Below are 23,144 nucleotides of genomic sequence, written 5' to 3'. Positions count from 1 at the left end.
TCCTTGAGAAGGGTTTTGGTTTCACGTGAAGAGAGCAGATGCTGATATGACAGAAACAGAAGAGAAATCCCATCAGTGAGACCCCAAGCTGTAATCTAAATAAAGTGATTTATGGGTGTTTTAGATGAAAATAGTTCAGTTTCTTTTTGTTTCCCTCTAGATATTTTTCCAAAATAGATATCTCATTGTTAGGCTCTGGCTTGGCTGCTAATTTTATGCAATAAGCTTGGAAGACTTAATTTAGAAAACAAATGGGGTTATGTCTCTACTAGGAGGAGCTTTGGAGCCTCCAAATCCCGATGTATTTTGTCGTGGGGGCTAATAAAGGGTATGAGGCAGTGGATCTTCGTTTGAGATGTTGAAAAAAGCCTGTAAGCATTCATCCTGCTACCTCTGGAGAGCTTCTTGTAGGTGGTGAGATTGACTCCACAGGCTCATTTGCTGAGAGCATTGGTTGTTTCTGTCCCTGATAGAACCTGAGTGTTGCTTGGGCAGCTTTGCCCAGCTGTTTACTGCTTGCCTCCTGCTGGCTGGCAGTGTGTATCCCACATTTAGGGATGCTTGCTTGGTGATAAGCTAGGTTCAGGCTAACACATAAATTTAAGCCTACAGCTCTCCTGCTCGTCTGCAGCTGACTTGTCTCCCACTGAATGCTTGAATTGCCAAGTGTTTCAGTGGAGCTGGCATTTCTGGGTTGGATTGTTTTGCAAATGCAGGCATGGTTCTTAACAGGAGAGCACCAAACAGGATTTTCTGCTTTACAATAGAATATGTTGTTTTTAAGTTGCTGAGGAGCACGTTTAGTTCTGCAGGTTTCTTTATTCCTTGTGGTGACACAAGAGCATCCTTTAAAGAAACAGAAAATGAAAACATTCTTAAGAGCTGTGATGTCTTTGGTAGGGGGGGAATAAATTAATGTGAGCAATTTTGAGAGCAAACTGCAGGATGGCAGGGGGAGTGCATGCAAGAGAAACATCCGTGGAGACTTGGCAGCCCCTTCTGTTCAGCAGAGCTGGACTTTATCTTTTCGTCTTTGAGAAACGGTTTCCTGTAAGAGAATTATCCCAAGTATTTCCTTGCATTTCTAGTTTGGCTTCTAATTAGCTCAGTCCACTTTGCAAGTGGACAGTCTTTTTCCAAAGTAAAACCATGTATTATAGGAAGTCAGTTAGGAATATGGTGCTTGAGTTCCCAAGCTTCCCCTTGATTTCAGTTGTCTTCCTTGGTTGGAAAAGCCCTTTCATTTTGAAGTCTGAACTGGAAGGTTCTTAAGGTTCTTATGGCTTTGAATGTTAATGCTCTTTATCATGATAAATTACGAGTATATTAGAGTTTCAAGTGATCTCCCATGAAGTATGGATTCCTACAGCTGCCAGAAAACCAGCTTAGCTCTTCATCTGCTCTGTTCTCTGCAGTGAATGGCAAATTAACTTGAATGTGCTTGATGTATTGAAGTCAGGGAAGCATTTTCTATAGGTTTTTAGCTGGGATTCTTCTTTCAGAGTTTCCATATGAATGGGTTCGGCTCCGTAATTTAATGTTGTGACTGCTATCTGCAGTGCTGCAGGGTGGTTCTGTTTGTTTGTAGCAAAATTGCAATCAGGCAGTTTTGTTAGGAGCTTCTTGGATCTCTGGTTTGTGTTTATTATCAGGATGGACGTGGAAATGCAGCGTTTAGAGACATAGAGGCTGTCAGGGATCTTCTGTGGAGGAACTTGGGGCCCTTTACATATATTTATCATGCAGGTTTTCCCAAGTCACGTGCCTCTTCCAGCATTTCTTGGAGACATTTTCACGTTTTGCAGTCTGTAATAGGTGCATAGTTGTTTTTCAGGTTGATGAAGAGTGATGGCACATTTAGTAAGTTCAAAGACTTTCCCGACTGCAGCGTTGCCAGAAATGGAGCAGGAAAGATCCTTTCCATCTGTCATTCTTCTACAGACACCAGTGGTTCAGAAGTGGATGGAGCTGAGAGTTATTTGCTGAGCTGCAGAGCAGAGTTCATGCGTACACAGGGGATACTTACCCGCTTAACTGGGGTAGGGAGCAAGTTGATTATGCTGGATAGATCTGTAAATGGAGTAGAAAGGAAAGGGAAGATTTCCAAGCAAAAAGTTTGCCGAGCAGTGCCCCATCTTCTTCTGTTCCGCTCTTTTTCTTCTTCTTTGTGCACACACCATGAGTTTTCAAGTAAGAACAGAGAAAATACAAAGGTGGATGGACTGCCAGTGCCGCATCCCCGTTATTTTCCTTATTGCAGAGTCTTAGAAACAGACCATCCTAGCCGTAAGAATTTTTTAGCTCATGATACTAGACAGCAATTGTAACACTATGATGTTTGACTAGGCTGCCACTAGATGCTTCTTATACTGCAAAATGGTATTAATGTACACGGGTCACGTGTTGGCGGGCTGCTGATCACTTGATGGATGGCTTGCAGCAGTTCTTGTCGCCGTACTGCAGTGTCATTCTGTTGACTCATTGGCTGGGCCCAGCTGAAAGCTCTCAATTTCTGGCAAGGGCAAAATAAAGTTTCCCTTGGAACAAAGCTGCAGCTTGTCCAGGGTAGGCATGCATTATCAGGTGGCAGCATTAAACACAGAAGGTCTGGGAGGTATTTACCCCGTAACAGTGGCACCAAGGATATTTTGCTAAACACGCCTTTGTCTTTTAGAAGCCAACTGCCATGACACACTGCAGAAATCAGTAGGTTACTGAATGGGTTTGACATGTAAGAGCATGGAGTTAATCATGCTAAGCTCTGACAAAGCCCCAGGTTTACCCCAAGGAGCAGCATGGACCCTCAGGCCGTGCAGGCTGGGCTTTCTCCTAGCAGGCTGCTTGCTGTTTGCCAGATGGACCCAACAAGCTCCCAAATATTGCTCAATGCATCTCCAACTGCAGTTGGTATTGATTCACCTTTCAGGTCTGGGCAGCAGGATCGCCAGACGATTGCGTGTTGTTTTGCAGAGATTTAAATAGCTTTGGTCACTGTGGTTTATGCTGTTTTGACAAAACCAAAATTAAATAGAAGTACTGTCGAAAATTATTTCTTATTTATAAATTCCTAAGTCTCTCTGCCACAGAATCTGGGCAGTAGGTTTGGAAATACACTTTTTTGCATGCAGAGGATCATAGTCTTGGAATGCACTCGGCCTGTGCCTCCATGGCAGGTCTGTGTGTGAGGCAGGGTCTCACCTCTGAACCCCAATGGCACTCTGCTCAGGATGCAATAGGGAAGGGGTTGGTGAGGTCTCACTCAGAGCTGGTAGTTCACCAAGATTTATTTGGTGATAAAAGAATTGTTTCAGCATGGAGTGCAAAGAGATGCTGAGATAAGGCTCAACTTTGTTTTTGGTAAAATACAGGTCTTGGTTTACTTCCCTTCAGCTATCACCCGTTTGCTGCGTGTTATCATTGAAGGTGTTTCTGCTTGAAATGCAAGCTGACTTCCTGTATCACTACACTGGAAGCTCATTAAAAATTAGAAACTGATTCTTAGTAGGGCCAATTCTGCTAATTCTCAGTGACTGCTTAAAAATAGCTAGCCAGGGTGATAGAAGAAATAATGTTGCACCCGAGCAAAGAATTGAGCTCTAGAGAGCTAAGGCTCAGCTGTCCCTTTGTTAAGTGGGTTTTCAGCCTCATCACTCTGAAATAGCTGCTGCTTCTTCAGCACTAAATTAACAAGTGAAATTCTAGTGAGTGTTTCCGTGCTAGTGAGGCTTCCAGTCTTCAGAAGGCTGGGGGGTGTTGCAGTCAGCACGTATTTCTTCAGATTCCTGCAGTGCTTCTGCTGACGCTCATACAGATCTGGTAGGGTTTGTCCAAGCTGTACAAGTTTGCTGTTCTGTATCTTTTTTTGTTTGTTTGTTTGTTTGTTTTAAAGTTTGAGTTTGCTGAGAAGAGCAGGGAGAGCTGCAGGTCTTTGTAGCTGTATCTTTGAAACCTTTGTTTGTAGGAGAGGTGCAGCTGGGGGGTATTTAATTTGGGCCAGAGGAGGTAGGATGAAATAGGGTTGACACGAATAATGGTTTACTGCGAATGCAACTTACAATGTTTGTGTGCAGTGGAGTGAAAGGCAGACATCTGACTTGGGCTCCTTAAGGTACCTTATGCTTCCTGCCCTATCGGTCGAGGTATGTGCTAATCCTACAACTGACAAAGACGAAGGCCACTATTTCCTCTTCCTCCTGCTCTGCTCCGTTCAGTTAACATCTCGGTTCCCCTTTACTGGAGGCGCTGATGTTTCAAATTGTGCTTATGGAGGACTAAAATTTCCTACTGCCTGTGGGCAGGCAATAAAAATGGTGGTTTGTTTGCAGATCCTATCAGTTATAGAATGGGGTGCAGAACCAAAGATATGGCCTGCAGCTTCTTAACCCTTTGCGTAAGCAGCACAGCGCCAATGTAAAAGCAGCTTCTGACCTGATTACATCAGAAATTTCACACCTGCAGTGCTGCTGTATCACTGTGTGCACATGCCTGCGTACATGGAGACAGAGAGCTGGCCCTCTGGGGCAAGAGCACAGGATGCTTCAAAGTTGAATGATTTGCATAGCCCTCCTGTACTGCCTTGTTTTATTGAGTAAGCAATATTAGGGAAGTTTACACTGCTGTGGCAGTGCTGCTGGAGGAGATGGTGCTGGCCTGGTTCCTGAAATTCACATTTCTTTCTTCTGCAGAAATGTGAGCCCCCAGCATGGTGCTCTGGAGTTGTGCAGACATGTTTCATCTTACGGAGCTGAGTGTCTGCTTTTCAGCAGCTGAGCCCTGGGGACACGGTGCTAGGCAGAGCAGTGAGGAATGAGGCTTCCTTGCAGAGAGGTTAGCTCATCTCTTAGCGTCCATGGAAAAGAGCTTACCTCACATTCTCACCTGGACTGTTGCCCTTAATCTATGGCACTCACTAAGGAGGAAAATAAACTCGAGCATGTTCAAGCACATATTTTCCATGTTTTGATCTTACTTCTTGAGCTCAGCTTGGAGCAGTGTGGGAAGTGCCTTTTGGGCAGTGTATGCGATTACTCCCAGAAAACAGAGGTTAGCTGCATGTGCAAAGAATCTGCAATCAGAGGTCAAAAATAAAATGACTATAATTAGTAATGACCGAAGCAACTGGAGATGGTGTCAGTCAGAGCCGAGCCAGCTTTTTTTTTTTCTGTCACCTAATGAATGAGAGCTGAGGTTATTCTCTGAGGGTGAAAGAAGGCGGAATTTTTTTCCCATTCAAATCTGGTGCTGTGGGACAAATGCAAACTCAAGACTCGTTTACTACCTTGTTTTTCAGCTATGAACCTGCAGGCAGGTTGTGAGCAATTACGCTTTTCCCTAAAGCATCTAAAATGACACGGCGCTGCTCGCTGTCCTGGAGAGCGCCGCTGACGACATTCTGTCACCTTGGAGATGGATAAACAGCTCTGGCAACACTGGGTTATAATCTTTCAGGTCTGAGCTTCTAAGCTGACAGCCGTACAATTGAGACGTAAGTCTAGCAAAGATTTTTTTATCGTGGAAAGAGTCTAAATGTAAGATGAGAGCAGAAGAGAGGAGACGAGAGGAGAGGAGGGGGAGGAAGAGCTTAAGCCAGGCTCAGTGACCAGGCTTTTTGCTTGGCTGCAGTAGCAGTGAATGAAATGATTTAGCTGTGGCTCGCGCTCCCTGCAGCATGGGGTGACTCAGGTAGCGCGCGGGCATACTTGAGCCTGCAGGACTTTATTTTTAGATGTCTGAATCACTGTCATGCCTGTATCCACATAGAGCTGTTAGACGAGTGGGGATGCCCACGGACCCCATATTAAGACATGTTTGGTGAGCACAGATTCCCTTGCAACCTTTGTGATTCCTGTGTTCTGAGCTGCTTACTGAAGTGATGCAGAATCTATGCCCTGTTTCTGGATTTGTTTTTTCAGTTTCAAGTGAGATGTTTAGCTAGCAGCCTCAGTGGTTTTTATGTACGGAGCGGGGTGAGCGTGGAGCACAGCGCTCCTGTTGATGTTGGAGGCTGCTTGACTCTTGTGTTGTTTTAGTGCTGTTGGCACAGGGGAGCTACGAGTCGTGTTACCAGTGTCGTAATCCCATTAGTTCTCTCGGGCTTGCAGGGCTGTGCAAAATCAGTACTTAAATAGGAAATTACCAGAGACTCACCAGATGCCGCACAAAGGTTTGCTCATGAATTGGTAAATGGCAGCATTTCTGCTTGTGGGTTGATAGGGAACCAAAGTGCTGGAGTGGCTCTTTCAGATAAAGCAGAGCAGAAGTCCTGATTGCTGCTTATCAATGTATTATGCTGTGTTTTTTCAAAAGAAGTCTCAAAGCTAGCTGTGGTCTGCTGGGAGAAACTGCACTTGGGTAGCAAAGTTCTGCTCCTCTGAGTTCCCTCCTGCTTTGTTTAATTGTAGCTCTGTCCCCTTTTTTTGTTTTCCTCCTGTGAATCCGTTGGGTAGCATTGCAGAAACAGGGATTCCAAGTTTGTCTGCATTCGAAGTGATTCCTCTGTTCTGAAATATTTGAGGGTAAAAGAGGGCCAGGAGGTCACCCTACAATCTGCTCTGACCGTGCTGGTCTGTGTAGTGCATCTTTTCTTCTGAAGATTTGCTTCCAAACATGAAAGTGGAAGAAAGAAGAGCTGTACCACTAATGCACCATAAAATTGAAGTTGTTGGCTTATCCAACCCTCTTTGCTGCTGTTGGGAAATGTGGCTGTATCGATAAGTTGCCCTGTGTGCCTCCCAGTTCCCTTGCAAGCACTGTGAGCTCTTTCCACATGAGGTTGCTGCAGCTGGAGATGTCTCATTCATGGATGCCTAAAAAAAGTAAATAAATAAAATCTAAATAAAAATGTGCTCTCTGACAAATAAAAATGTTTTGCTTCCTCTGGAGGCCCCAGAGGGCGGCATAAAAAATAATGAAGCCTGTGAGTCACTGAGCAGAGCCTGGCCAGCTGAGAGCGAACTGAGCCTCCCTTCTCCATAGAAGTTTGTGTGCTGTCATTGCACATCATTAATGCTCGCTGGGTTATGCTCATTCACTGTAATGTTGCCAAAATAGAAAAAGGGCAGTCGGTCTTTCCGTTTCCAAATGCTGGCTGCTTCCAAGGTGACGTGATGTTAAAGGAAAAGTTTCCTCAGAGCTCAGGAACCATTGTTTGATCCTCAGCTGCCCCTCCTCTGCCGTTTTCCTCCGAAATCTGGCAGCTGTCCTGGCAAACATTCTCTGAAGAGGGCCTTGGTGCTCAGAGCCAGCCCCACCTAAGGTACAAAGGTTAGGGTGGGCGAGCTTCCTGCTCCACATGGGACCCTCCCTTTTCTTTCTTTCTGAATCCCCAGTGCAGGGTTTTGGTTTGTTTTTTTTTTGTTTCTGGGTGAATTCTCGTTGCTTCAGTCTCTGTGGGTGATGACAAGGTTGAGAAAAGCAAACTTGCTCAGGTAGAAGTGGTAGGTCTGAGGCTCCTGCAGCGCGCCCGTAACACACTCAGAAGTCTGAAAGGAATATTCTCCTTGTCTTCTGCGTGTTCAGGACAGCAGCTCATCCTTCGGAGAGCGTGCAGCATCATGAGAGTGCTACACGTCAGCATCTTTAGATGCTAAACCATCCCTAGGGCTTCTGGAGAAAGAGGGCATGAAATGCAGCAGAAAGCCATGTCAAGGAGAGCTGAGTTGGGCATGGCAGGCATGAAAGCCGAGAACGTAAATGGAATTCTCCTTTTCTATTCCTTTAATTCTCCGTGGATCTCCAGTAATACTCATGTAATATCTTGACAGATCTGTGCCTTGCAGAACGTTTTGTGATTGTCATCAGACGCCCTTCTGAACCCATCTGCCCGTTCTGATGTAACTATCCTCTCATTTTTCTGACAGCAGAATTGGGTCCAGAGGACCAAGAGCAGCAGCCCCATCGCTGTTGCTTCCTTTGCAGTGCATTGCGGCACCCAATGGGCAGGCTCAGCAGAAAAGTCCTTTTGAACTATATCTCATTATTTTCCCCTTTTGCTTCTGAACCCTTAAAGTCCCTGTCAGCAAGGGTTTAGTTGAAGCCTTGCAACTTGCCTTTTGTCTTCCACAAATGATCAAGCTATGCCCCGGGGAACAAATGCCATTTTAATGGGCATTGTTGTGTAATTCATTACATAAGTCACCTTTGTGTTCAAAGGACTCGTGGCACAAATGGCAGGAGCAGTTGATTAAAACTGTGCACCATAGCTTCATTATGACATGGGGAGAAATGTCTGTTATTTTTAATCTGGTAGCTTTTAAATGCCTGCATCCATCAGAGACCCAAATGGCCTTTAAAAGGGGCTGTTGGATAAGATTTTAGACTTCTTCACTCTTTGTAACAAGCCTTAAGAATCAGTTCAAGCTGCAAAGCGAACTTTAGCCCCCTTTTTTAAAGGCTTCCTCTGTCTAAAGCTGCAGGGTTGCTGCGTGTGAACGCGTACAGAATGGGAGAGGATGGAGGGTTTCATTTTTCAGGTGTGGGATAGAAAAGATACTGTATCCTGAAGCTGAAGAAAAAAAAGTACATTTTCATTTTTGGTGGATATGATGCGAACAGTGGCCAAGTTGAACTGTCAAATAGTGCATCGCTGTGCCTGTCACTGAGCAGCACACCAACGTGTCCACAAGCCCAGAAGCAGACATGGGGGTTTCCTTCTCTCTCCGAAGGTTCCCTCAGCTGCGGGTGGGAGATGGCCTGCTCTCTGCTCTGAGCTCTGCACAGTGCTGAGCTTTCACTTTGACTTCACACTGAGCAGTATGCTGCCAGCTAGGCTGCTGGAATTCACCAGCATGTGTGTTTTGACTTTAGTTTCTAGTGGCTTTTTGAACCTGAGTGGAAAACAACCATTTCTCTATGCTGCAGACACAGGGCTTTGACTTGCTGGCTTTCCCCTAAGCAGTCTAGTTCCTTCACACACAGGCACACAAACCAGTGATCAGCCTTTCTTTGTGCCTCTTATTCCTGTCTGCTTTGCAATCTGCAGTTCTTTCCTCATCACACCCAACTTTGCCAGCACACTGCGAGCAGCAGGGCCGTGCTGTGGGGCTGGGCTGTGGGCCTGCGGTGTGGCCAGCAGCAGGGCCATCAGTGCACACCCTAAAGGGGGTTCCTGAGGTCGGTGTGTGGTCAGAGCCCAGGCACGTGCTGACCTGGGGGAGATGGGCTTCAGAGCCATGCGAGGCTGTGACTCAACAGCTGGAACATGTTCAAGCACAGGAGCCTTTTTAATAGGGGAATGGAACTAGCTGTGAAGCAGGTGATGTGTGAAAACTCCCAGTCAGGAACTAAGAAACTCAAATCCATGGTAAAGTAATTTTGAAGGGATTTTTTTCTTTTTCCGGTGGTGTGCAGCAGCAAGGCATCCAGACGGATGAAATAGGAGGGGATGGGAAGTTCCTTTGTGACGGAAGTGCTTTGATACAACAGTGTCTTTTTTCCCCATTCCAGTTGAAATCACTGCATCCAGCTTCTTACCCTGCCTTTTCCCATTCATCTTATTAATTTGGATTCTGTAGAAGTGTATATGCAGGTACCCCACTTCTGCCATCGGAGAGAAGGAGAAGCTCGGGAAGCTGGTGCTGTTATTCAGTGAAACTCTGCCAATTCCTCATCAACAGGAGGAGGGAGTAATTTGATAGAACAGTCTCTGATGGGCAGATTCCCAAGCTCAGGAACAGCATCAATGCTGCCTTAAGGAGTCTGGTTACAGCAGACAGGCAGGAAGGTGCAGAGGGACAGAAGTGTCTGGAGCTCTGTCGTGGCTCTGTTTTCTGCTCATTGTACATTATCAAATTATTTGATCAGTGAAGGCATGCTGTGCTGTTTGAACTTTTAACTGGACAGGCATAGCATGCTATATACTTGAATGAATACTGGATGAAGTAAGTGAGCTTTTAAAAGCAGAGGTAACCAACCTAGGCAGCCTTGCACAGCTGTGCTTTTTATAGGCAGGTTTTAGCCCTCCTCTGTAAAAGCTTTGGCTGCTTGCAGCTTTGATCTAAAATACCTTCCTATCTCAGCGCAGCTTCTTTGAGACCACTTCATCCGAATTCATTACTATGCAAACTCTGTTTATAATGCTTGCCTGGTAACCCTAAAGCCTATCGTGCTGAATGTCTGTTGGCATTCAGTGAATATCATAGAATCCTTAGAGTTGGAAGGGACCTTTAAAGGTCATCTAGTCCAGTATGATCACAGCAGCTCCACAGTTTGACTCATGAATATTGGGAGGGTGACCGAGGTTTGCAGCATGATTTTTATGTTTGGAAATGGAGAGATTCTGCACCTGAATCATTGACTGACTCTATGCTCTGTTTAGGCAAGTTGCTTCACCTTCACAGATGTGCCAAAGTTAAGACCCAACTGTTTAAGGATGATGCGCTTGCAACGTGCTTGGAAAAAGATGAGAGCTATTTTAAGTGCCAAGTGCAACTGAGTCTGAGAGAATGAGTTTGTGACTCATTTGGTTAACTACAGCTGCATCAGAAACTTACGAGCAGATGAGATCTGGAAAATGCTTATTGTAGTTGTAAGGACAGTAATAAAAAGCTGCACGAATGTGTGGTTGTCAAAATAGGTCTTTACAGGGTTGCTCAAACAATAACCTTTATTTCTGCATCTGGCAGCTGTTTTACTTCGATAGTACTATTTTGAGGAGTTCCCATTCTGCTTCCACTTGTTCCTTTCCTGGCTCTGCAAGTCTCTGTTCCCTCAGAGTGCTGCCATGCAAGTGATTCAGCATTTGGTGTGATGGAAGGGGACGAAGGTAAAGGGCAGTGGGTGGGCTGGTGGCAGTAGTGAAGGGGATCTGCTGTTGGCAGAAGAATAGATTTCCTCATGGGCAACACATCGTTCTGAAGCTGCTGGCCGTGCACCCACTGCTGAGCAAAGTTGGGTAGAGATGGCTGATGGGAAGAGGAAATGGAAATTGCAGTCTTCTGAAACCTTCCTGCTTTCTTGCCTCTACAAGGCTGAATTATCACTGTAAACAAGCAAGGAGCAAGGGTTTTTTCCCCCCAGACAAACAGCTTGGATCTTGCTGCTGCACGTGGAGGAGCCAGACATAATTTGTTGCTGCTACCGTAATTTTCCTGTAGATTAATTATTTTAACTGTTTGCCTGTCCTTTCCAAAATGAAGCCTGAGCCATGACTTTCTCAGCCTGCATATCTACACATGTATGAAAGTTCTCCCATCGTGTACCAAACAATTACTTTTTTATGGTGTATGAGGGCAGCCAGGCGCTGTTTTCAGTGGTGACCTTCAACACTGTGGAGCCGCAGAGGTTTTAAAGGGTAGGAGATCCCCCTGTGGATGTAAAGCAGTGACGTAAATTGTTGCTAAGTTGGGGTGCCAGCTGCTACCAGTGATTCCTCAGAGTCCACCTGATACCTCTGGGTTTAAATGCAGTGACCAGTGTTTGTGGTGCCTCCCTCCCCAGTGCGTTGAACAGGACTCTATACTGCAAAGAGAGCTTTGAGAACCCTGTAAGCGGGGAACGGGTCTGCAGCCGGACAAGATGAGAATTGAAGCTTCCATTCATAGCGTGCCTGCAAAAGTTTTGATCCAGAGGACCTAACTAGCTGGAGTTTTGGCTCCGGTGAAGGTGTTAATAGCAGGGTCTTAATGTCCTGCCTGGTAAAAGCTGAAGGGGAGACAGCCAAGAGGGGGGACCAGCAGAGGTTCTTTCCCTCGAGTTGTGGTTAGGCGATTTCTGGGTATTAGGAGTGGTGTTCACGCTGCAGTGTGGCATTTAGCTTCGAGGTGCTAGATTTGACTCAGCAGCATTTTCTGATTGCAGTCTGCATGCTAACGAGGTGGAGCAGTGCTGCACATGGGGACTGGGTCGTTCTGACTCATTGCAGCCAGTGCAGCCAATTCCCAAATAATATAAAAGAAAAAAGGAAACGTACAGCAGAACTGCTTACTTTTCCTGACAAGGTAGCTAAAGGTAAGTTCAGTGTCTTTGGCTGAAGTATTTCGGTCACTAGAGAAGCAGTTCAAACCTTCATTTATTAAAGTACTGCTTGCTTAAAATACATTCTAAATTGCTTTCAAGGCAGCATAGTTTTATCTAGCTTGCTGGATAAACAGAGAAAGACATCTTTCACCAGTGAGTTTGCATGTGGCATGACTGCAAACCTTTGAGACTTCTTTTAGATCATCAGAAAACTTTGAAAAGGCAAGCTTTTCAAAAGGTCTGAGCGGTTCAGTAATAAACCTTCTTTGGGATGCATCAATATTGAAGCTATGCCCTCTGCCCATATGGTTTATGTTGATACATTTGGCGTGTGATCTGCTGTGAATGGCTGGGACTGGTACTTTTCTTCAGATAATTCATGCAGCCCCAACCAAAGGCAGTGCTGCCAAGTGAGCAGAGCGAGGGACCAGCAGCCTGTGCAGGGCAGTAGGTCAGCCTGTGTTTTTCTGTCCTGGGTACCTGCTTGGTGGCTCCTTGGTGACCCCAGCAAGACACGAGCAAGGCTCAGGCACCCAGATTCCTACCCTGCTCTGAGAACAAGCCACTTCATCCCCTTGACTTCATTTCCTTGTGTGCAAGAGAGGGATGGTGGTTACCTCCTTCATAATGTACTTTGGGATTTGCTGGGGCTGAGTGCTTTTAGGAGATGTGTTTTTCCTTTTCTCTGCAAGGCACAGAGGAATAGGATCCTGCTGTTCCTGCCTTGGCACTTCAGTATATCTGCCTCCGAGGGGAAGCAGGAAATGGTGGCCATATTGCGGTTGCAAACATAATAGAGAGTCACAATTATTTTTTTTAATCCTGTTCCACTCAACAAATTAACATGGTTGCAATGATTTTCATAGGCTGGTTTCCCAGATAATGCTGTAGCACGACTTCCCTGTTTTCAGCCGATTTACCCTAACCTTGTGATGCTTTTCTGTGTCTTTCTAGATTCCGAGCGTTCCCATCTCTCCTCATTCACTATGAAGTTGAAGGGCAAGTTTCATTCACCGAAAATAAAGAGAACTCCTTCCAAGAAGGGAAAGCAAGCTGACCTGACAGTGAAAACACCAGAGAAGTCAGCGAACAAAGTAAGCGAATGAAGAGTATCTTCTATTGGTCTCACTGGTTTCTTGCTTTCTGTTACTCAGGTTTTTAAAATCTACAGCTCTGCTTTCAGTCTGTGACTTTGCCCTGTGCAGAATTCTGCAGATACATCAGGGAACATCAGGATGCTTTCTGGTTAGTTTTAAACTGTGTTATGTAGTGTACAATAAGAGATGGATTTTCTTTCCGAGTTGCTGATGAAGCTTCCTTCCATCATTGTTTAAATGTCTCATTACACAATGTAGTTTAATGCCTGACACATCTTCCCAACATGCACACCCTATGATTATGCTTACAGCTTCCAGTTTACTGCCTGGTTTTGGGGTGTGATCTTCTTAAAAATCCAAAACCCTGGCGAGCAAATCCTTGAAGCTCGTCCAAAGATGTGCTCAATCTCTGATGATGTCAGCAGGGAGAGTCAAGCAGATGCCTTCAAGGAGCAGCTGATTCCAGCACACCATTCCTTACACCAGTGCACTTCAGTGCCTGTAAGAGCTGAGCTCACCACTCCTTCCCAACACAGACACACATCAAAGTTATCTCTTCTGTTGCTGTGGCCTGATTATGTAGAACAGAGGCTATCTCTGGACAGTACTGTTGCAATACATTTTCAAGTACAAATTAAGTCAGAAGTTAAGAACAGCCAAGGTTACTTGTGATAATTCAGACTCTTTCCCAGTTGCTGAAAGCCTCCAATGTGCAGTGCCAGACGTGCAAACTTGTTGGATTATCTGCTCTGAGGATTGCTGTGCTGTTACTGTGAGCAGTCAGCAAGGTACAGCTATCTTACACTGTGTGATGTGCTTAGCATCCAGGGAAGCGGCTGCGCAACTTCATGGTTCTGCCCTATCATGCAGGAAAGGATGAGGCCGTAGGTTCTTTCTGCAGGAGGCAACAGATAGCTTTCCAGGGAGCTGAGCACCTTGCATTGCCCCGCATGCATACCGGCCTGCTGCCAGAAGTCTCGAGAGCACTCTCTGAAAGCTTTTAGTTCCAGCAGTGTTTGAAGATGGTATGTGAAGATCAATTCAGAGGCTTATCTTGTAGGACATACTTCTGCTCTAAAAATGCATTGGATCATTTTACTGGGAAGTTTTTTCTCAGTGTTATTTTAATTGATTGATTCACTAAGACTAAGAGGAAATGCAGAAGTCTTTGCTTTAAATTGATGCGTGACCACAAATGAAAGAAATTATAAAATGAAGAGCCATTTTCAAAATGCTGTTCTGTAGCAAATACACAGTAGCATTTTCTTTATGTACAGAATGGGATTTTTTTCATTGGAAATCAAAGCACTTGAAATCATTGTTATTATTGTAGACAATTATTTCAGCCGTATACATTTTGTACTGTGAAATATTGATTTCTGGTGTTGTCCTTCTCTAATTTAATAGCCACAGTCCAGCTAATCAATTAGTTGGAAATAGCTCATCAGCTTAGTGTGGAGGGGAGTGGAGAAGAGGATGTGCCTGAACTGTCACCTGGGTCCCCCACTGGAACACAGTGTCAAGATGTCTTGACAAATAAGAGATTTTGTGTCAGAAGACACGCTTTCTATACTAAATAATCCTTTCCTCCCTCTCAAGTTCTAGGTGCTATTTTTATACTCTTGAAGTAGATAATCACTCTACAGCAGAAATAGCAATACTAAAAATCAGTATAAGATCGCTGCACGTAACGTGAAGGTTGTGCTCAGTGTGCATCTCCTCTTCTTCCCTTTTATACCTGGATGTGGCAAAAATGTATTTCAGAGCCTGTTTGTGTGCTGGGCCATCTTTGATTCTAATCTGAGGACATACTGTAGTGTCCTTCAACACTGCTGTTGCAGAGTTAGGATGGAATTTTTACTGGTAAAGTGCAGGGAAAGAAGTGACTTGTTACTGCTTCTGTAAGTGGTTGCATGGCCCTCTGTAACCCATCTGCATTTCATATATGATGCATTTGTGATGATTGTTTTAAGGGAAACCTTTCAAATTCATGCGAAAATGAATATCTGCATGTGTCGAGTAGGCAGGAAAGTGGAGAGGAAATGTTGTGTTGCCTGAATGATCTCCTCTAATGCCCATCTGGGACATTGCTGAAGCAAGTGGTAGCACTGCTTCAGTAGCTCCTGCAGCTACAGATCTGCTCCAACATAAGGGAATATAGCCATGGGGGCAAGTTCATCTCTGCTGAGGAATTCAATGAGAGATTACTTCCAAGTCTTCTCTCCAGCCCAGAAAGATTCCATCCTATGTTTGCTTTGGCTTTAGGAACACACTGAAAAAAACCTCCAGGCTCGTAGCAACAACTGACACTTATTTGAGCTCTGTAACACAACCTGCCATCCTTGCAGGACACGCAGGCTTTTTTTGTGTATGTTTGTATGTCTGTACTCTCACATAGATACGAGCTCTTTGGACCTGAGAAAGAGATGCATAAAAGGTGCTCTCCCAGGGTTCTTTCCCAATGAGCTAGCAGGGAAGTCATGGAAAAAAGGGCCGTGTCCCACATAGTGTCTGGTGGCTGCTGTGCATGCCTTGGTGTGCTCAGTGGAAAGCTTTGTGTTTCCACGTGTCAATCCCAGGCCCATCCCTCCTGTGTCCAGGAGAGTGTTTAAGCTATTAAGTCACAAGCCCTTCTACAGGAAACAGTTGTTGAATGAATACATAAACATTAATCAAAGCAGGAACTGCAGTCTGCATTTTTTCACTTCTGTTTGAGGGCTCTGACCACAGGCCATAGGCATGCTGCGTCCAGCCTCTCTCATCCCTGAAATCTGTAATCGTTTCACATGAAGTGCCTCTCCACAGCCTGGAATGGGCTGTGCAGTGGTGAGGGTGCATGCCTGAAGAATGGGAAATGTGTTTTTTGAGATCAGTGAGTTGCCGGGATGCTCCTCAGCAGTGAAGTTCAGTGACTGTGGGTGGGCTGTGAAGCAGGAATGGAAAGGGCCCAGCCAGCAGCTTTGTCGGAAGGGGAGACAGCAGCAGAGCTCGGGACTTCCCAGATGAGATGGAAATGACAGGGTGGATTTGGACTTAGGCTTCAAAAGTCAGAGCTAGGTGGGACTTGGGACTCTTTATGGATCTGGCCCCTGATTACTAACTGGTGCTGCCTGTGAATTGTTCTTCCTGAAGCCTTTTGGGCTGCTGGCCTGATTTTGTAAAAAAAACAGCATTTCAACTGCTGACGAGACTACAGGGAGCTCACAATGCCCATAGGTCATTAATTCTTGAAGCTGAATTTACTGAAGAGATAATGGATGAAACCTGACTCTGCTAAGCTCTCTGCTCCTTTCTGGCAATGTTCAGTAGTTAATTTAAATCTCACTTAGGAACTACTTGTGGCATTAAAAGTCCTCCAGGCATACTCTGTTAAACTTTCTTTTTTAAATAGCCCTGTCCAGAATGCCATTAGGATGTCATATATCACTTCTGAATTTCCTTTCTTCACTTTGATGATGGCACGGAAGTTGGTGGCAACAACTCAGCTGTATGCCAGTGAGTTGTTCCCTTCTGCAACATTCATTCACTGATGCCAAAAGTTAGCTTTCATGGTCTGTTCCTATGAAAGCTGTGTGGGTTCCCTTGACCCAGCACCATCACAGAATGAATTAGGTTGCAGACCCTTCTTCGGGTAAGTAAAAGTAACTTTTCCCTTTAAAATCCTGATGTTATAACATTTCTCTCACTTTTTCCTATTCTTCAGAACGTATCATGGCTAGAGGAGAAGGAGAAGGAAGTCGTCAGTGCCCTGCGCTACTTTAAGACGATTGTGGACAAAATGGCAATTGATAAGAAAGTATTAGAGATGCTGCCAGGCTCAGCAAGTAAAGTGCTGGAAGCCATCCTGCCCCTGGTGCAAACTGACCCACGCATCCAGCAAAGGTAGCTTTCCTTCTTGGGTTTTGGAGCTATGGCAGACCAGCAGGCTGCTCAGCTTCTTTCTTGTTTTGTGTATTATGTGGCATGTGAGTTGGAAAGCAGTATAGTAACAAATAGCTTGACTGCCATTTTTATTAAGTGGTGGATAATTTTCAAGCACAACTTACAAACAAACTCCATGCTGTGAAGAAGCCCATGCTATGGAAAGATAAAACAACTTAGAAAGGTTTTAGAGAGGAGGAAGGAGTGATGCTTAGCATAAATGTAAACATTGGTAATTTACTGATTCTCTTCAGATTCTCTACTATTTTTGAAGTCCACAATGGGATCCTAAAAGCCAACAAATTCCAGTAGTTTCTGCCTGAAAAGGAACTTGTCTTCAGGGTAATCTCTGCATTCAATTCACCCATACTGATAAAAGTCAGCCTGCACTGTTAGTTTGTTGTTAGTGTTTTATTTTATTTTGCTGGAGCAGATACAGAACAGAAATAAACAAATATGTACTTCAGTAGATCAGCCAGTCCAAGTTCATTCCTGTGTGCTCTCCACAGACTTATTATAGGGTTGCTCTGATGCCTGCTGTATTACATTTAAACCAGTTAGACAACGAGTTTGAAGTCAGAAAAGATGTAGAAATTGGCCAAAGCAAAGCTTGACATCCATTGAGAGAATCTGTGGTGTCATCAAGCCACAGAGATCTGTCTGCCTGCTGTTTATAGGTGATGGAGAAATTGATTTAAAAAAAAAAAAAAGCAAACAAATAGCATTGAACAATAAGAAATAAGCAAAACTACTACACATGCAAAATTAGGCAGAAAAATGCACATATATATTTTTATAATTGTTCTTGCTGAATCCTGCTGGTTTTTGCTCGGCTCCTGTTTTCCCAGTGTCTCCAATACTTTTGTTTTTGAGATGTTCAGTGCAATTGTGCTGCAAGAAAGGTTTATGGTACGGTCAAGACAGCTGTAGGGTGCCAATATTTTATTAACAGAGATGTTTAGTGCTGTCTGCTCCCAATACATAGGGCATGCTTTTATCTGATAGCACAAAAGGAAGGAGACAATGGGTGAGTACCAGAGCTGTGACTGAGTCAGGGGGGCTGCAATTTAGGTTGGGTTTGTGGAAGTACAAAGAGCAATAGCTGTTAGAATTGGAGCATTCATCAGGCTTCTGGATTCAGGCACAAAAGTTTCTTCCGTTGCTATCAGGTTTCCTGCAGTCATTAAATTCCTGACAGGCACCTGCTTTCACTTAGTGAAAGAGAGAACAAACTTTCCTGTTACATCAGGAGAACATGTAAAATGTCAGCAAATATTTTTAGGATAGAAAATGTCATCTTTGTAGTCGCTTGCTTTGATTTGTGTATCCGCTGGGTGATCTTTCCTTCCAAGAATATATTGGAAATAAATATCAGCTAAGTGGTCTTCAGCAGCAGCAGTATTTCAGACGGCTCTATTCTTCAAATTCCTTGTACCTTTTCCCTTAGAAGTGAGGTAATATAACCTTGACAGCTGGATATCCACATTTAGCCTGTAAGCAGAATTTCTGTAGTCAGTAGTCAGTGGAGTCTTCCTTACTTAGTGATGAATCTCTCATTCTGGACTGCAGCACAGATCCCTTGTGTATGTTCTGCCTTGTTTGGCTTTGCAGAGAAAAAGGGGATTTGTCATCCTCTAAAAGCCACGTCCTTTCATGACTACATATGCACTTTATTTATTTTGAGTAGTGGCAGGACACAAAGGGGTGCTTTTGATGGTAAATCCCCCTCAAGAAAAGAGAGCAAGACTTGTGTCAGTGTGGAAGAAAGCCCTACAATTACTGCTGGGCTCCTTTTTGCTTTAGGGGGAGGGTTTGCATCGAGGAAAAAAGTAATTAAATCTAGCAAAAATAGGCTTTCAATTACTGCCTCCTTAGAAGGAAGCAGACCGAAGATTAATCACAAAGAAATCAAAGCCAGAGAAAGAGATGGAAGAGGACCCTATTTAGGAAATATCTCCTACTAAGTTAATTTCATTTAAAATTAGAACAAATGGCAAGCACTGTGCTTATAAAACAAACAAACGAAGAAGCCCTTGCTGCTGTCTGTATCCCTCTGGCTGTAAGCTGACAGTAGTTGTATCCCTGGTTCTGCAGACAGCTCTCACCTAAATAAGCTCCCTCAAGTTTGTGGGTTTGGTGCTCTTCTCACAGATAATGAAATGATTGGAGTTAAGCCAGTGTCAAATGGGTGCCAGAGAGAAATGGGAAGATTCAGAACGCTCGTATCTGTGATGATGGCAAGATTGCACCTTCTCTTATCTCTTTATGGTTTTGATGCAGTTTGAAATTGATTTAATTTTGCAAAGAATTGCCATCAGCAGCACTGTTAACACACCTTGTTTAGTAATGAAGTGTTTTCAGAGCGGCCAGGAAAGTGCCTCTGAGCACTGGTGTTACAGTTAACTTTTATTTAGAGTTGTCGTCCTTCCAAATTTCATTTCTTTTCCTTCAGAACAATAGCTTGGGTTCTGGTTCTCATTAAAAGCAAAACAAAACAACACCCTTCCTCTTCCAAACCTGAAATTCATTCAGCTCAGCTTTTGTAAAGAAGCAGGTTTTAATTGCTTGTTTTCAGGCATTGTAAGCAGTGGGAAAATTATTTCTAAAGGAATGATGCAGTCAGCTTGCAGTTATGTAAAGCGTTTTCTGAGGGGAGTTAAGAAGGAAATCATAGATAGCACTGAAATAATATCAATTAGACATAAATGCAGGATATGGTAGTTACCTTTGAAGTTGAGGCATAGGATGGGGGTGTGGATTAAAAGGGAAAAAGCATTCTTTGTAGCACTGCTATGTTAGCTTGCAGCTCAGATTATTAGCTGGTTGTGCTTTCATGCTGTTGTTCCATTTGGCTCTAAAGAACAGGAGAGCAACTGCAGCGGAGCTGGAAGCCCAGGCTTTGTCACCTGCTGAACACAAATCATGAATGTCAGAATGAAAAGGAGAATCGTAACAGTGGATAGTGTAAAATACTTTAAGTGAAATGCACTTCAGATCGTGCTCTCTCTAGTAGCATTTGATAATATCTCTGTAACTGATTATTTTTTTTTCCCTTTTTTCTTGACTATTTCCTTCCCTGCCATCCAGTTCTGCCATCTCATCCTGCTACAGCCGTGTGTACCAGAGCCTGGCCAACCTCATTCGCTGGTCTGATCAAGTGATGCTGGAAGGTGTGAATTCTGAAGACAAAGAGATGGTGACAACTGTTAAAGATGTCATAAAAGCTGTTCTGGATGGAGTTAAGGTATGTGAGGCAAGTTATAAAAAGCATACAGGTCTGTATTCTAGAAGAGATCTTGCTGAAAGTCAGAAGCTTTTGAGTGCTGGTAAGTCCTGCTCTTTCAGTAAGCTTACCTCTTACATCAACTGCTCTGAAAGTGAAACAGTCCTGCTTGGTACTGCTTAAAGACCAACATTAATGGTTTGGCTATTAGTGTGCACTTCTAAATGTTCAGCCTGGCATTTGGATGGATTGCCCGAAGCAGTAAATCTTAATTGAGTATTGTATTAAATTTTCAGCAGGTAATTCCCATTCTCTTTGTCTCCTATGCAGATTACAGGTCTGAGTTTGCATGTTTTTCTGTCTAGACAAAAATTAATGGAAACGCTTCCTGTCGATTCCCATAGAGAATCAAAGATTCCAGCTTCATCTTTTAGCATGGATGTCAAAGTGTTTGTCAGTGATGCAGCACCACTTTCAGCAGTCAGGTTAGGGTGTGGGACAGCTGATGAGCTAAGCTCAGTTTTCTGAAAATTAATTTTTTTGTAACTAATGGGGAACATTGAATGGAAACCTTTGTGTCCTTTGTGAGACACACTTACACAATTCCCTCCCTGCACACCCAGGAAAAGCTGTTGGCTTTCCTTCTGTGTCCCAGTAAGTTTTTGGTACTTATTATTTGTGACCGTTTTCCAGACTGCTGAAGGCCACAGAGGCCGTGCATTCAGCTTCCCAATACTGGAGTTAAAAGTTTCCTTGATTTGGACAGAGAGATCTGTCATATCTCCTAGGAATCCTATTTTGAATACTGTAGAGAAGGTTGAGCGTCTTTAACAAGGGCTGAACTGGCAGAGCAGCATTTAGTTCAAGTACAGCAGGAAATTTGGATTTTCAAGAGCTGGAGCAGGATCTTCAACTGGATGAATGTCAGGAAACAGCATCTTTGACTGTACACAAAGTCCATTTAGTTTTTATTATCTGGAATTGAATGTGAAAATCCAGTGAATCTCCCAAGCTTTGACTATCATGCTTTCAGGAATCTTGATAGGTTATTTGCGTGCTCTGAATATCCCTGTAATGTTGCTCAAATACTGATACTAAACCCTAGTGTGACTTATCAATCTTTTAAAACAAATATCTTTGAAAGAAAACATTTCCATCACCTAAAGTGGACAGATTTTCTAGGATTATTTTGCACAGTGTGCCCTTTAACTTTAAGCTCCAGCTTTGAGAAGTAAAGCGGGTATTAAGTTTGCACAGCAGGATGGAGAAGAGTTCAGCATTAAGTCTCAGCTTCTGTTGGTGCTGCAATTCAGCAGCCATGTGCAGCATATGAAAATCTGCACTCTTGGAAGCTGAGCAGATGTAGCCTGATAAACAGTGCAAGAGTTCACCCTGTCATCACCTAATGAGTCTGCAGTCCCGTGTTACCACTAGCTCCAGGTTACAGTTGCGTGAAATTTGGGGCACCCACTGTCCTTTCACTTCAAGCAAGGTTTAAGCACCTGATAGCAGTTGCTTCCCAACCACAGCAGGGTGCATGGGTGGATGGATGGATAAATGGATGGAAGGTCATGGATGTCTGCTGAGCCAGCCTAGGCTGGAAGCAGTGCTGGCATAGCCATGCAGTGCTAAGCCTGAGCTGTTAACCTCACTGAGCTGTATCAGTCTCCTCCTGCTGCTAGACTGCAAGTTATTTTGGCCTTCCAGTTGGAGCTGGCTTATGTCTGGTCAGCTTGGAACACAGTGAGAGCAGATGTGAGGCAGTCTGGGTAGAAGTGAACGTCTGCCCACCAAGACTCAGTGTTTGGAAGTGCTTTGTGTTCATCTCCTACTGCATAGCAAGGAAGGTTTATTTTAGAAGGGCCAAGCGAGCCTTCAGGTCTGGAAGCAGAACTGAGAAGCTGGACACTTCTCTGCTGTGGAGAGCCTTTTTTGTTTTTCTGGCAGATCACACAAGATCCACTTCCACATTTCGGTGTTTACTTCCCCCTTTATTTTCAGAATTGAGCACAGATGACTTGCTTGTTCACTTGTGCTCTTTGCTGTTTTGATGACAGGTTTTAGTGCCTTGCAAGCTATATATAAAGGGGAAAAAAATCCTTGTTTTGATTACATAACTTCTTAAAAATCCATCTCATCTTGGAATTTCCAGTTTGCTGAAGTAGTATAAGTTTGTGGAGAGGCTTTAATTATCTCTAATTACTGCTGCAGGAATCTCTTTACTTGCTGATAAGGAACAGCATAATGTGCATCTGGCTCAGTTGCATGCTGATTACCTCTGTGTGTACATTGAAGATCTTGGCTTGATTTTCAAACACTAGTTCTCATTCTGGGGTTACTGGAGAGGAAAAAAAGCCAGGATTGAGGGAATCGAGTGCTTTTGTGCTTTTGCTAATCGAGGTACTTCTCAGCAGATGCCAGGTTTCTTGTCTGTCTGTCCCAGATAGGAACATCTTCATAGTGTTAGCCCAGATGGCCATCTGTATGTGCTGTGCTTGTGCACTCTTATTCTTCCCCATCAGTGGGCTTTTCCAAGACAGTTTCTTTAAGGCTGAGCATTTTGTTGTGCGTTTGGTGGACTCTCTGCAAATTATTTTTGAGCCCAAAGTCATACCAGAAATGTAAGTAATATATAGTGATATAATGGCCAAGTCAGAATCAGTTGTGATGTGCACTTGGACATGTTGAAATGGATTGCGGTTTCCATCCTTTACACAACCAGGGTGCTACTTTATTCTCTTTGTGATTATTGTGTTGGAAGAGGAGATGACCGTTTCTGACCTCAGCAGACACAGACATGAAGATGATACTGGAATGATGACACTGTGTTACAAGCTGCTAATAAATAAAATTGATCCCATATAATTTTCTTTGCATAACATGCTGGGAAGCCAATAGTGTCAGGAAGCACTGCCAGTTATGCAGCCTAACTGTGAGAGCGCACGTGT

The 23,144-nt window shown here is 44.0% G+C and overlaps 1 protein-coding gene across 1 annotated transcript in view; it reads left to right on the top strand.

Moving 5' to 3' along the window:
* Positions 1-23,144, top strand: part of RAPGEF1 (Rap guanine nucleotide exchange factor 1) — a gene marked incomplete at both ends in the record, with an annotated part of 74,595 nt that overhangs the window by 14,873 nt on the left and 36,578 nt on the right. Inside the window, 3 exon segments of the mRNA XM_079544701.1 lie at positions 12,910-13,049; positions 16,756-16,934; positions 20,061-20,217. Coding sequence (XP_079400827.1) covers positions 12,910-13,049; positions 16,756-16,934; positions 20,061-20,217 — 476 coding nt within the window.

This window comes from Tetrao urogallus (assembly GCF_951394365.1).
Source record: "Tetrao urogallus genome assembly, chromosome: 19".
NCBI classification, from domain to species: domain Eukaryota; kingdom Metazoa; phylum Chordata; class Aves; order Galliformes; family Phasianidae; genus Tetrao; species Tetrao urogallus.
The sequence above is the reverse complement of the archived record's forward strand: the minus strand, read 5'-3'. Positions and strand labels throughout refer to the sequence as shown.